Here is a 16,246-nt window from a genome sequence, read left to right as displayed (position 1 = left end):
AAGAAAATACTATATCAAGAGGATAGATGTGTGAATGATAGCTCATTTGAGACGGTCTGGTGTGGAATAGTGACCAACACAACCAAATATACAGTTGATTGCTGCTATAGGCCTGGGGATTCAGGGGGGTGATATTGAATTCATGCATCAGCAAATTAATTTTAGTGAGTGCAGGGTTAGTGATTATTATGGGGGATTTTAATTATGTCAATATCAATTGGAAGGATAAAATATCACATGGCAAAAAGGAAATGGAATTCATACACCTAAGAGATAATTACTTGAAACAGCACATAACTGAAGGGACTCATGGTGTGAGAGTGTTGGATCTGGTCATAGGTTCAGAGGACATATGCAGTCAATACCACATGATCACTCTCTCCAATTGGTGAGAGCGATCGTGTGGTATTGACTTGGGAGGTTACAAAATTTGTGGATTTCTCTCTTAAGAAGGGGTATATACCAAACTACAGGTTAGGTAATTATAACAAGCTTCAGAGTGAGCTTACAGCCGTCCCATGGCAGAACATATTGCATGGGAAAGAAGTTAGCAGTGCATGGGATATGATCAGCAGGTATCCGAGGATGGCAATATCAGAATGTTTTCCCATGGTCAGAAAGACAAACAAGGTAGGTGTTAAATGGATGAGTAGTAGTAGTATCAGGCTTGATCTGCAAAAAAAGAAAATGTTATGGAGAATTTACAAGGAGAAAAGCGATCAGTGCACCCATGAGCAGTACAAGGCTCAAGCTAGGAAGGTTACCAGCATAGTAAGAAAAGCTAAATGAGATTATGAGAAGACCTTAGCCAAGGAGATCAAGGGTAAGCCAGAGAGTTCTTCTGCTATGTGGCAAGTAAAAGGAAGAATGACTTTGGGAGGATAACTTTAGTGGGTGCTGATGGTATTGAGGTGACCAATTCAGATGTAATAGTAGAGTTACTGAGTCATCACTTTTCAAAAGTCTATCACCCAAGTGAGGATATCTCTGTACCTGTAGCAATAACTAATGTGAAAATTGAAGTTAATAAATCAGAGGTACTTAGTATATTGCAGAATTTAAATGCAAACACTGCTGTAGGTTTAGATGGAATATCAGCTTGGGTGTTGCTTGAATGTGCAGAGGAATTGTCAACACCTCTTACTCGGTTATTTAACTTAAGTTTGAACTCTGGTATGGTCCCTAGGGAGTGGAAGGAAGGCAAAGTGGTTCCTTTGCATAAAGGTGACTCTAAGACTGCAGTAGTTAATTACAGACCGATCACCATCTCAGGAGTGGTGGTAAAAGTATTGGAAAAGTTGGTTAAGAACAGAATTCAAGAATGGGTGGATCAGAATATGATACTCTATAGGGACCAACATGGTTTTATTAAAGGTCGATCCTACCTTAGCAATTTATTAACTTTTTATAATAGAATGACATCTGAGTTGGACAAGGGAAATGGCTACACAGTGATACTTCTGGATTTTGCTAAGGCTTTTGACAGGATACCTCAAAAGGAATATTGTTGTGCAAATTAGAGCAGGTGGGGATGACTAAGTTGGCGAGTGATGTAAAAAAAAATGTTCCTTACATTGATAGATTGAGAGCTTGTGGATCGCAGAGGTTGGTTGATAGGGGAAATATTTCAGCTCTGTGATAATGATGGAAGTAAAAGAGGTCATCCTTGGAAATTATGGAAAAGTGTGGTTAACAAGGGTGTGAGAACTAGATTTTTTTCTTGGAAGGTGGTGAATGAGTGGAATACATTGCCTGACTCAGTTGTGAGTTCTTCATCTGTAAATGAATTCAAGAAGGGGTATGATAGATATTGTTTGGATAGTTTGGGTCTCCCGCAATGAGTCTACTGACTCCATGGAGATACCTGTAATATTAATAATCTTTGATCATGTGTTTTATTTCAAACTCAACTCTCAGATCCATAACTTAAAACTGGTTTGAACACTCTCTTATATACTACTAGTTCAGTATTTTGACTAATTTCTCTCTTATTCCATATAAATTTATTCAGCTGGCTCCCCACCACCCTAGCTTTGTTTATAAACTTGTCAGCTTCATTAAAACTGTGTCTAAACATTTCAAATATTTTACTTGTTCTATAGGTTTTCCATTCAGAATGCAGCTGAATTTTTCTATGTTCTTGCATATTTTCACAGTTTTTGTCTTTTTATTTCTGATTTTCATGCCAAATTTGTTACAGCTGTTATTCAATTTAGGAGTGCAACATTATCTGCATAAGCAAAGAGCTAAGTTTGATATTTTCAATTCTAATATCAGGTTCAATGCTACTTTCTTTCATAATGTGCAATCCTTGTCTTACACCTGATTTTACATCAAACCATCTTCCTGTATTTTCTTCAATTATAACTGCTGACTTGCAACTTAAATATAGACCATGTATTGCTCTGTGTAATGTTCCATTTACCCCATATAGCTGTGTTTTGAAAAGCTTTTCCTTAGGCATTTTGTCATGTGCCTTTTCCAGATCTACAAAACTTAAGTACAGATCCTTGTCATATTCCCATGATTTCTAAACTGTTTGTTGTAAAGTGAAAATCTGATCCTAACAACCTCTGTTTGGCCTGAATCCAGCTTATTCTCCCAGTTTCTCTTCCACGGTATTTCTCAGCATCTTTTCAACATTGCTTGTGTAAATCTTGCCTGGAACACTAGAAATTCCTCTGTAATTCTCACATTCAACTTTATTACTGTTTTTTATAGATGAGAACTATTAGAACTCTACTCCAGTCATCTGGAATTCAACCTTCTGACTAGGCTCTCTGAATTATGCAGTATCCCTGCAAAACTTTTATACCTCCATATTTTTGAGCATTTCTGGTCAAATCTCATCTACTCTAGCTGCCTTTCTACATCAGGTTTTTGACAGAGTTTCTACCTCAAATATTGATATGCTCCTGATTGTACTTCTTGAAAATTTTCTACTATGGTTCTGTTACCTATTTAAGTCTTTCAAAGTAAATACTCTGGACATCTAGGATATCCTTATCTTCAGTTTTCATGTCACTTTTATCATAATTGAGTCCTTTTACAGTACTCTTTCCTGTATTTTGAGTTTATCTGAGTAGGGAAAAGAGAAAGTTCTACAACAAAGTCAAATAGATTGCATATTTAATTATAAGAATAGTCTAGGTGGTAATTTGTTTTGTCTATACACAAAAAATTTGAGGCTATCTGGTGTGAAGTGGAAGCTAACAGAATGAAATATATGGTGGGGGTGTTGCTACAGACCTGGCAGCTCAGTTGCAGGAGATGAAGAAATGCATCACAAATTTAGCCTTATGGATACTAAACAAGTGATCATTATGAATGAATTTAATTATCCAAACATTGATTGGGTAGAAGAGAAATCTCTTGATAAGAATGAAGAGGAATTTATTGAATTGCTGCAAGACAACTCTCTCAAGCAGCATGTGAAAGAAAGAACTTGAGGTCAAAGAGTGTTGGATTTGTTCATAGCATCAGAAGGGGTCTCTGTTAAGAATGACTATTTTACCACGAGTTGGTGACAGTAATCATGCTGTGCTTTCTTGGGAAGTATCTAATTATATGGATGTTCCCAATAGAACAGGTCATATGCTGAACTACAAAGCTGGAAATTATGATCAACTTAGGAGAATACTCTTTGGTCCCATGGTATCAGTTACTGAATGGGAAAAATGTTAGCAACATGGGAATCTTTGAAAAGTGCTTAAATGAGGTGCTATCTGAATGTAACCCTAGTGTTCGAAGAATAAATAGGTTGGGAGTGATATGGATGTGAAACCTTATTAAGCAAGAGATCTACAGAAGAAGATAATGATGTGGAAAGAATATCGTGAGAATAAGAGTGAGAGGAGTTATGAAATATATAAAGCTAAAATTATGACCATTGCGTGGAAAGCTAAATCAGAGTATGAAAAGAAATTGGGTATGCAAGCAAAAGACAATCCAAACTAATTTTATTGTTATGCCGCAAGCAAAAGAAAGAATGAATGCAGAAGAATAAGTGTATTGAATATAAATGGTACTCTGGCGTCAGAAACTAACGACATTGTTCAATTAATGAGTGCTCGCTTTGCTTAGATATATCAACCAGGTGTATGTAACATGGTGCATAGTGCTACTGCTACATTGGATAAAGAGTTTGAAAATGGGGTTGAAGAGCTGTTGCATTACCTGCATAAGAATTTGTCAATAAGGACAGATTGAATATTGGCACATTTGCTAAAGGAATGTTCAGCTGAATTGGTTAGACCTTTCACATGTTTGTATAACTTGAGTCTCAGCTCCTGAATGATACCACAGGAATGTATGTGATAGTGCCATTGTACAAGGGTGGTGCAGAAACAAGTGTCTAACTACCGACCCATCAGTATCTCTGGTATGGTGATGAAGATTTTAGAGAAGTTGGTAAGAACTTAAGTGAAATTATCTAAAACACTAACTAACAGTATGAAATAATGTTTGAACCAATTTGTGGATCAGTTTGTTCAACCATACTTGTGGATCTGAGAATTGGGTTAGAAATGAAACAGTTGATCAAAGACTAGAAACCACAGATGAGAATTCTGAAAACTAAGTACAGCAAACAGATGGCATTAATAGCAGAATCATTAAAAATGAAGAAATTAGTAAGGAACTTGATATTATTAGTATTTCAGCAGTGGTGTGTTAGAGCTGGCTTTTGCATGCTAATTGTCAAATCTACAATGCCTATAAACTGCACAATAGTATGCACTTCAATCCACAATGGCTAGTGGTATTTGCATAATAAGGTTGTATTAAATAATAAAGTAACACATAAAAACCACAGTGAAATCTTTAATTAGTAAAAAGACGGTAAAATATCATTTGATATTTCAGTGTCTGTAACAGTAATAGGGATGGAATACAGGCAAACGTTCGGTGGATCACCTATTAAATTACAATTGTTACCACATGCTAGGAAATAATAGCAATAACAAATTTAATCTATTAAGATAAATTGTTTTTTCACATAAGATAAAACTCTCCCAGATCTTTGAGAGAGACATACAGTCATTTCTATTTAAATTCAGTGTCGGTATAAGATAGTTTCACAACTTTCTTTGAATAAGCGTTCATATCTGAATCTGCATCTATGGAGAAGAACTGCTTTATCCCACTGGACACTATGAGTAGAGTTAATACTGTGCTGCGCCAGACCCGACTTCAGAGGTAGGTTATAATCAATATAATATTGATGTTCTTTTATTATTTTTTCTAAAGAACGGCCAGTTTGTCCAAAATAAGAGACATCACATTCGCAAGGCATTTGGTAAACGCCAGCCAAAGATAGCGAAGACAGTTTATCCTTTGTAGAAGGCAATAAAGAAGAAATTTTGTTGATAAGAATATATGTTGGAATCAGTAGATACTTTTTCAGAATTCTACCTATAGGTTCTGAGATTCCTGGAATGTACGGCGTAGGAACTCTGTGGACTGTTGAAGAAACTGAAGGTATTGGAACATAAGAGTCCAGTATCTGTTGGATTTGATTGGAGTTGTAATCATTTGATTCCATTAACTTTTTAATGATGGAAAGTTCTTGTTGTAAGATTACTGAGGAAGAGCAAACTTTATGTTCTCTATGAATTAGAGATTTAAGAATGCCAAATTTTTGAGACATGTGGTGTGCAGACTTTTTGTGAATGTATCTGCCAGTAAAAGTGGGTTTTCGAAAGACACTTGTAGATAAGGTACCAAAAGACATTCTAGTAAGGAGGATGTCCAAAAATGGTAAAGTACCAGAGTTTTCTTTTTCCATAGTGAATTGGATGTGTAGGTGAAGGTTATTTATCTGTTGTACAAAAGTGGAAAGTTCATCTTCAGTGTGTGGCCAAACAGCAAAAACATCATCGACATAACAGTACCAAAGAGATGGATGAGAACATACTATCTTCGAATTGTTTCAAACAATAGTTTGCCAAAGGTGGAGACAGAGGGGTACCCATGGCAGTACCTTCAATTTGTTTGTAGATTTTGTTTTTCCAACTGAAATAACCTGAGTGAATGACTTATTTGAATATACTTGCGATATCTGGAGGGTAATCTTCATATAATGAATTGACTGTGTCGGTTAATGAGATATTGGTGAACAGAGAAATGATGTCAAAACTGATTAATATTTCAGAATCTGTAATTTTTATATCCTTGATTTTTTCAAGAAAATCTGTTGAGTTTTTTATATAGAATCTGGAATGACCAGTGAGAGCACTTAAGGAATGTGATAATACTTTTGCAATACGATAAGTTGGAAAGTCGGTGCAATTTACGATAGGTCGTACAGGACAGCCTTCTTATGGATTTTTGGGAGTCCATAAAGACGAGGAGTTCTTCCAAAGTAGGTGCATATTTTATCCACGTAGTTCTGATCCCAACTTATAACCTCATCCAGTAATTTATTTAGCTGTTTAATTTGTGAATTAGTAGGATTTCTGATCTCTTGGTAGGTCGTGGTGTCTTCTAATAGGCTTGGATACCTTTGTCTCATAGTCAGTCTTATTCATAATTACAATAGCTTTTCCTTTATCGGCCTTAGAAATGGATATTGTATTATCTTTTCTGAAAGAAGTTAGACCTTTTTCAGCATTTGATAAATTTCATGAAGGTAATTTGCTTTTGAATAACGAAGTTGCAACTTCAAAAAGTAGTTTGTTGGCATCTTCGCTAGGAAGTCCTGATAAGTTGCGTTCTATATTATGTAAGAAATCAAGATAAGAAATGCATGAAGGAATCGCAGCAAAATCAAGGCCCTTTGCTAAAGCACTGGTTTCAGCGGTGGATAATGGGCAATCAGAAATGTTTACAATCCATTTATTTGTAGACATACTGTCATAGGTAAGGTTTTTCTTTTGCTTGTTATATAAAGAGTTGTATTTTTACATAAGATTTTGAAGATTTCTCTCATAAGACCAGGATAAGGATTGTTTTCATAAGCAAAGAACAATATCCAATAATTGTTCATTAAGAACAGCTAAATGTCTTCTTCGAGAACTGATATAGAATTGATATTAGAAACTAATTTATTTTTTGGCAGTATGAAGTTGATTACGAATTAAGGAAAAACGTGCGCGTATATAAATAGAGTGGGCTCCAGGAGACAGAATTTTTTCTTTAAATCTAGCAAAGGTGGGAATAACTTTAGTATCACGGCACTTTTTGAGGAAGGCAATCCGTGCTCGAAGCTTACCTTGTAGAACCAATAAATTTCCTAATTTTCCTGTTAGTTTGGTAAACTCTTCCCTGCAAAGGATGATGATTCTGATTTTTAGTGGAACCTGTGGCATAGTAATTAAATAATAAAGTAACACGTAAAAACCACAGTGAAATCTTTAATTAGTAAAAAGACAGATATTTCGTACTAAAATTAATAGTACATCTTCAGTGTCTGTAACAGTAATAGGAATGGAATACAGACAAACGTTCGGTGGATCATCTATTAAAATACAATTGTTACCACATGCTAGGAAATAATAACGATAACAAATTTAATCTATTAAGATAAATGGTTTTTTTTTCACATAAGATAAAAGTCTCCCAGATCTTTGAGAGAGACATACAGTCATTTCTATTTAAATTCGGTAGGTGTAAGATAGTTTCACAACTTTCTTTGAATAAGTGTTCATATTTGAATCTGCATCTATGGAGGAGAACTGCTTTATCCCACTGGACACTATGAGTAGAGTCAATACTGTGCTGTGCCAGACCAGACTTCAGAGGTTTGTTATAATCAATATAATATTGATGTTATTTTATTCTTTTTTCCAATTTCCCACTTTCACTAGATTTAAAGAAACAATTCGGTCTACTGGAGCCCACTCTATTTATATACGTGCAAGTTTTTCCTTAACTCATAATCGACTTCATACTGCCAAAAAAGAATTAGCTTCTAATATCAATTCTATATCAGTTCTCAAAGAAGACATTTCAGCTGTTCTTAATGAAGAATTATTGGATATTGTTCTTCGCTTATCAAAACAATCCTTATCCCGGTCTTATGAGAGAAATCTTCAAAATCTTATGCAAAAATACAACTCTTTATAAAACAAGCAAAAGAAAAACCTTACCTCTGACAGTATGTCTACAAATAAATGGATTGTAAACATTTCCGATCGCCCATTATCCACTGCTGAAACCAGTGCTTTAGCAAAGGGCCTTGATTTTGCTGTTATTCCTTCACGCATTCCTTATCTTGATTTCTTACATAATATAGAATGCAATTTGTCAGGACTTCCTAGCAAAGATGCCAACAAACTACGTTTTGAAGTTGGACTTCGTTATTCAAAAGCAAATTACCTCCATGCAATTTATCAAATGCTGAAATTAAAGGTCTAACTTCTTTAAGAAAAGATAATACAATATCTATTTCTAAGGCCGATAAAGGAAAAGCTATTGTAATTATGAATAAGAATCCAGCCTATTAGAAGACACCATGACCTTCCAAGAGATCACACGTAATCCTACTAATTCACAAATTAAACAGCTAAATAAATTACTGTATTTTCCGGTGTATAAGACGCACTTTTTTACTTTAAAAATTCATCTTAAAAATGGGGTGCGTCTTATATAATGAAGGTAAAGATTGTTTCCTCTTTTCAAAGTCATACACACTCCCTTTTATGTTCCAAGATCTTTGTAGGCAGTTAATGGTGCAATCAAATTGATGCGTGACCTTTAAGTGACTTCTTGCACGTCATTGGCTAAGTACATGGAGTCCCTATTCAAGTTTCATAATATCTTATCCGAGTAATCAGTTACCAATGTTTATCAGTATTGAGTTGACGTGTTGAGATATTTTGTGTTCAGTTTGATATTTCCCCGTAGATTTTAGTGATGGAAAAAAACAGGCAACATTCATATGCCAAGTTACAAATTGCAGGTTGTAAAATATGCAGAAGAACATGGGAATAGGGAAGCTGAAAGACATTTTGGACCTCTGCCTACAGAAAAAAATGATTAGAACTTGGCGTGGTCAGAAGGAGATTTTGTACAATTTGCATAATGAAAAGTGCACGGAACGTGGAAAAATTGTGAAGTGGCCAGAACTAGAGACCGAAGTTTTGAAATGGGTGCAAGAAAATCGGCAAAATGGCATTGCCATTTCAACAAAAATGATTCGTACACATGCAGTCAAAGTAGCCTGTGAGCATAACATTGAAGATCTTGAAGGTGGTGCATCATGGTGTTTCCGTTTCATGAAATGCAGTGGACTTTGTATGTGTCCAAAAACAAAAATCAGTCAAAAAATGCCAAAAGAATATGAAGACAAAATTATTTCTTTTTATAAATATGTGATTCAACATTGAAAAAATTACAATTTTGAAATGGGACAGATAGCCAATATGGATGAAACGCCCCTCACCTTTGATGTTCCCTCAAATAGAACTGTAGCTGAGAAAGGTGAGAAAATCATTACAATCAAAACCAGTGGACACGAAAAAACACACTACACTTTAGTTCTTGCATGTTGTGCTGATGGTACGAAGCTGCCGCCAATGATAATTTTTAAGCGGAAGACTCGGCCTACAGAAAAAATACCAACAGGACCGATTGTACATGTGCATGAAAAAGGTTGGATGGATGAAGGTGGCATGAAAGTGTGGATAGATAAAGTATGGAAAAGAAGGAATGGCACACTACTAAAGAAGAAAGCTCTTCTTGTATTTGATCAGTTCCGGGCTCATCTGAAGGATTCAATCAAAAATTCCAAGAGTGCAATACTGAATTGGCTGTCATACCAGGAGGACTTGCATCACAACTGCAGCCACTTGATGTGTCTTTAAACAAATCCTTTAAAGTCTTTATGAGGGAAGAGTGGAACAAGTGGATGAAGAATGTCGGTGTACATCAGCTAACACCAAAGGGTGCTCTGAAATGGCCATCAATCTCTCAAGTGTGCGAGTGGAAAATGAATGAACAAACTATTGTTAAATCTTTCTTTCTTGAAATGTGGAATTAGCAATGCCCTTGATGGAAGTGAAGATCATTTTTTATATGACGATGATGATGATGAAAAACAAGAGGAAGAAGAAAGAGAAGAAATTAATGATGATAGAGAAGAGTCAGATGACAGTGACATGGGTTTTGCAGGTTTCTGAAAGGTCAGTTTACTATTAAAAATTACCTATTATTTTATCCATTTTTTTTAAAATCATACTTTAAAGTTTAGGTTTTTTCCAGAAAATTGTATTAAATTTCTTGGGTGCGTCTTATACACTGGAAAATTCGATACTTGATGTGGTTATAAGTTGGGATCCAAACTACGTGGATAAAATACACACCTACTTTGGAAGAACTCCTCGTCTTTATGGACTCCCAAAAATCCCTAAAGAAGGCTGTCCTGTAAGACCTATCGTAAATTGCATCGACTCTCCAACTTATCGGATTTCAAAAGTATTATCATGTTCCTTAAGTGCTCTCACTTGTCATTCCAGATTCTATATAAAAAACTCAACAGATTTTCTTGAAAAAATCAAGGATATAAAAATTACAGATTCTGAAATATTAGTCAGTTTTGACATCATTTCTCTGTTCACCAATATCTCATTAACCGACACAGTCAATTCATTATATGAAGATTACCCTCCAGATATCGCAAGGATATTCGAATATGTCATCAACTCTGGTTATTTCAGTTGGAAAAACAAAATCTACAAACAAATTGAAGGTACTGCCATGGGTAGCCCTCTGTCTCCACCTTTGGCAAACTACTATTTGAAACAATTCGAAGATAGTATGTTCTCATCCATTCATATTCAACCATCTCTTTGGTACCGTTATGTCGATGATGTTTTTGCTGTTTGGCCACACACTGAAGATGAACTTTCCACCTTTCTACAACGGATAAATAACCTTCACCCACACATCCAATTCACTATGGAAAAAGAAAACTCTGGTACTTTACCATTTTTGGATATCCTCCTTACTAGAATGTCTTCTGGTACCTTATCTACAAGTCTTTCGAAAACCCACTTTTACTGGTAGATACATTCACAAAAAGTCTGCACACCACATGTCTCAAAAATTTGGCATTCTTAAATCTCTAATTCATAGAGCACATAAAGTTTGCTCTTCCCCAATAATCTTACAACAAGAACTTTCCATCATTAAAAAGTTTATGGAATCAAATGATTACAACTCCAATCAAATTCAACAGATACTGGACTCTTATGTTCCAATACCTTCAGTTTCTTCAACAGTCCACAGAGTTCCTACGCCGTACATTCCAGGAATCTCAGAACCTATAGGTAGAATTCTGAAAAAGTATCTACTGATTCCAACATATATTCTTATCAACAAAATTTCTTCTTTATTGCCTTCTACAAAGGATAAACTGTCTTCTCTATCTTTGGCTGGCATTTACCAAATACCTTGCGAATGCGATGTCTCTTATTTTGGACAAACTGACCGTTCTTTGGAAAAAAGAATAAAAGAACATCAATATTATATTGATTATAACAAACTTTTGAAGTCTTGTCTGGAGCAGCAAAGTATTGACTCTACTCAGTGTCCAGTGGGATAAAGCAGCTCTCCTCCATAGATGCAGATTCAAATATGAAAGCTTATTCAAAGAAAGTTGTGAAACTATCTTATACCGACACCAAATTTAAATAGAAATGACTGTATGCGTCTCTCAAAGATCTGGGAGACTTTTATCTTATGTGAAAAAACCATTTATCTTAATAGATTAAATTTGTTATTGCTATTATTTCCCAGCATGTGGTAACAATTGTATTTTAATAGGTGATCCACCGAACATTTGCCTGTATTCCATCCCTAATACTGTTACAGACACTGAAGATGTACTATTAATTTTAGTACGAAATATGTCTTTTTACTAATTAAAGATTTCACTGTGGTTTTTACTTGTGGTTTTTACTTATTTAATTACTATGCCACAGGTTCAACTAGAAATAAGGTTGTATATATAATGACCCGGAAAATACTACTTTGTACCATTTTTTGCTTCATTTCCTTGCCCTTCCCTATGTTGAAAGCTTGTGTGGGAATTATTTCCGCTAGCAATTTTATGAAATATTATTTTTCTATAAACATCTGCTTAATTCTCAGTGAGCTTCCGCTTCTTAATGACATTCTTATGCTTCATGTCTGTCAACAATTTCACATTTCTAAAATTGTTGTGAACCTAATGAGGTCATTACCCTAAGAAGAACATTTCAGAAAGTTGTGATTCTTACAAAGGGAAACACTGCTTCTTTTTTTTTTAATTTTTTTTTTTTAGAGCAAGCTGATTGTTGAAAATTTACCAGCACACCCACCCTTCTACAATTCAGGAATGTGTGAGCAGTTCTAATCTCAGGTGGTATTGTCACTTAAATGGAATGGGAGAGGAGAAGTTAACAATGTTTGCCAAGATAGCAAGAAATAGATTCAGAGGAAGCCCAACATCTAGTGAATTGATGCATCAGAAGTGCCCTAGAAGACAGAAATATAAGATTTGACAGCATTGAATGCTGATAATTAAGAGACCAATTTGATGGATAATTATTAACAGGAGATTACTAATAACCTAATAGTGTTGCTTGCTTGTAAAGCTGTGACCGAGATGTGATGTTATACACATGCTGTATGACTTGTTCTTGTATTCATAATTTAAATGTTACCAATTCTTCTGCCTTCTCCCAGAATGAAGCTCATAACATACCGAGCAAAATATATGGAGGTAATAAATTCTATTTAGTTTTCTCTTACATGTGTGAAGCAGTTATTTAAAACCTTACCATTAGCAATAATGTAAAGTTAATAATGTAATACTGTCATAGTATCCTGTATATACATACTCCTTGAGAGTAAATATCAGGAAATTGACGACTTTATATGTTTTTTGCAGATGTTTTAAAATTTAAACTGGATCCCGTGTTTTTCTTATGATTTCTCAACTATTTGTACTCAAAAATTTCTGTAATTCTCTCAATGTTTTCATTTCCCTGTTTTTATTTTGAGAGTTCTAATTCACCCATCTGGAATTTGATCTGACCAGGCCTTATACAGTGTGGCACTGTGATGAAGTTCTTATACCTCTGTATTTGAGGCATTTCTGGTAATACTAGAATTTGGATTTTTAATGGCTTTTTCTACCTCAATATTGATATGTAATAGATATTGCATTTCTTTTGAATATTTTGTACCATTGTTCTTTCACTATTTCTCACTTAGCAATTTTAATGAAATTACTCCAGACATCCAGAATATTCTTATATTCGGTTTTTTTTTTTTTTGTCACTTTTATCATCTTTAATTCCTTCTTCAGTATACTGTCCTCCATTTCTAAACTTTTCAGTAACCTCTGGAACATTTTATACCTTCATGGTATTTATCTTCCATATCCTATCAGTCTTTCCATAGCTTTTGTTTAGTTACTTGTAATTTAGCTTTCTTATATTTTTTGCTTTATCCTTTCAGAGCAGATGCTCACAGATTTGCTATTATCTGTCAATATGATTTCTTTTCCAAGACTGCCTCTAATATCTTGAATCTATTATCTGATATGATTTTTCTATCCTTGCAGAGAACTGAATCATGTGCTTCCCTGTATGAATTTAGTATTCGATTTTGCCTTTAGGCTCTAAGATATGGTTCTTGTTTTTAAATTTTTGCTTTTTCTCCAAAAATATTTGGATATTTGATTGTACAATTCACCTCCTTATCCTGCAGCCTGGAAAAGAAAAAAAAAATCTTCTATTCTGACAGATTACTTCAAATTAAAATAACCTTACTACCAGTTTAAAATAAAAAATGATAATTAATAGAGAGGAGATTTTTCCTCATTAGAATAATTAAGGATCTGATTTTTCAGATTGATCAGCTTGAGATGGACAGATATGACTGGCAATTAGTTTACTGCCCATTGTTAAAGTATCCTGCTGATTATGTTCCTGACACAGTTGATTTAACTCAAGATGCTGATGCTAGAGAATACTGGTTAACTTGCTTTGAGGATGCTATTGACAAAGTAAGAAATGTTTTTGCTCTTTGAAGAAGAATTTAATAATGTATAATTTTATTTTAGTTAGAACATCTAAATTACTATACTGAAGATTAAAAAAAAAAAAAAAGATCGAGTTATATTTGTTGTTTCTGATTTTCATGTGTTCACATATAGACTGATTAGATTAATTAATTATAATATGTGTTGTTTCATTATGTTAAGGTATGATGCCATGTCTGGCATCATGAATAAAAAAAGATCTGTTCTCCCACACACACACATGCACACCAGAAATAGTATTAAACAAGCAAAAACTACTCAACTCTTATCACAACTTTTTCTTGATTAGTTCTACACTATTAACAACTGGTTGTGATATCCATAACTATTTAAAAAAAATAAATAAACAATAAAAAAAGCAGGTAGGAATGATTCATAATGAAATGACTGACCAATGTATAACACCAGTGATGAGAATTTATATTGGGTTACCAATGAATTTATTAAGAATATCTTAATGTCAACAAGACAAGATTTGAATAAACCTAATTTCATTTTATAGTAATCAACTGTATAAACTAAATATGAAGCTCTACAGATTCTGTTTATTAAAGCTTTAACCGAAGATGATTCTTATAGGCAGTTGAATTCTGTAAATAGTTTAATATAAAGTACAAGGCCATTCTGGCTTCCACTAAAAATTCTGTGAGCTACTGAAATTATCTTTTAGAAATAAGGCAAAAATAACAGTATTGGATATATTAAGAACTCAAATTTTTATTCATAACATAAGTTGAGTGATAATCTCATACTAGGTAATAAAATTACCTACCACCTAAAGGCATCCCCAAACATCCATGCCACAGTGGGATTCGAACCCACAGCCTGTTAGAAAGAGTGGGGATACTATTACTTGTCCAAGATGAGCACAATAAAGATAATGAACTATGATCTTCATCTCTTCCAGAAGACAGCCACAGGATTTCCATTCTTTATATTTGGTTCTAGGTGTTTAGTTCTTAGAAGAACTTCAAGTATGTTTATCAGGAATCTGAAAAACAGTCCAGCCTTGTTCACCATTTAATCTGTTACCAATCATAAAGTACATTGGAATAAAGCAATAATTATTTCTTGCTGGAAAGACTATTTAAAAGAAAAAGTTGTGATATTATTTTTTTCAAGTTGAATTTAAACAGAAATGGGAGATTCAGACTATCTAAGTTTTGGGAAGTGAATACATTTGCATTATCATTAAATAAATAAATGAATAAATAAGTGCATGGTGCATCATGTGTGCGAGATCGGTCACATATGAAATAGTTTGTGTGCAATTTTTCCTCCATAATAAAGATATATAATTTTTTAGCTCCAGTCTAACAGAGGAGAATCTAATAGTAGCTCAAACTGAGCACGCCTACAGTTCACATTAAGGATAAGTGGATGATATATGAGTAACAGAAACTTATACTCTTGTTATATAAGCTCAGTTTTACTGTTTTTTTTTTTTTTTTTTTTTTTTTTTTTTTTTTTTTTTTTTTGCTTGTTAACATTAACTATGGCATTGGAAAGGGCCATGAAACTTAGCCAAAAAATTGTGCTGTAAATAATGCTTTTAATGTAATCCATATAATATTTTATATTAATTACCATTATTTTAGATTTAATATGTTAATGCAAGGGGAAAATAAATTATTATGGCTATGTATTGAATGAAGACAATCTATATTACATTGATATAACATGAACTGAACTTATAGGCATAGGTTTTTACCGCCAAGAAGGTGTTAAGTTCAGGACTAAATTTTTCTCATTGTCATAAATTTCACTTAGTTTGTGGATAGTCTGAATTCAGAAGTATCCACTGTTTTCCTGCATTATTTATGAGGATGCCATCTCTATGCATCCTCAAAAATATTTGTCTTCATAATGTGCATGTTTCACAAAACTTTTGTTCTTCTTCTTAAGGGACATATTTAAAAATTAATGCAACATGTTTTTTTTATACATTTTTAGATTAGAAGTAGATCATTATAAACTCTAGAATAGTACATTGTTCAAACTACCAGACTTGACATATTCTTTGCATCCTGCATATGAAACATTGTTGCAACCTTTATTCTGTTATTACATTTCTGATTTCAGGAAGTGAAAACAGTCTACATACCTGCATGCACACACTTAAGTCAGTATGGGCTCTTAGAGAATATAGATGAAATGCATGGAAGCTAAGTTATGTGTAAAAGTAGCAAAACAAAAGTCATAGAAAAATTTTGAAAA

General features: G+C 33.9%; 1 protein-coding gene across 2 annotated transcripts in view; it reads left to right on the top strand.

Moving 5' to 3' along the window:
* LOC150093205 (4'-phosphopantetheine phosphatase) overlaps positions 1–16,246 on the top strand; it is a 195,268-nt gene that overhangs the window by 108,548 nt on the left and 70,474 nt on the right. For both annotated transcript variants that reach the window (XM_090413342.1, XM_090413343.1), the window contains one exon: positions 13,838–13,993. In XM_090413342.1, the coding sequence (XP_090269468.1) occupies positions 13,838–13,993 (156 nt within the window). The remainder of the gene's footprint in view (positions 1–13,837; positions 13,994–16,246) is intronic.

The sequence above is a fragment of the Typopeltis vanoorti genome, chromosome 24 (assembly GCF_054136105.1).
Source record: "Typopeltis vanoorti isolate ZY-2024b chromosome 24, IOZ_Tvanoo_1.0, whole genome shotgun sequence".
Classification (NCBI taxonomy): domain Eukaryota; kingdom Metazoa; phylum Arthropoda; class Arachnida; order Uropygi; family Thelyphonidae; genus Typopeltis; species Typopeltis vanoorti.
Note: the sequence above shows the minus strand (reverse complement) of the source record. Positions and strands in the feature narration are given on the sequence as shown.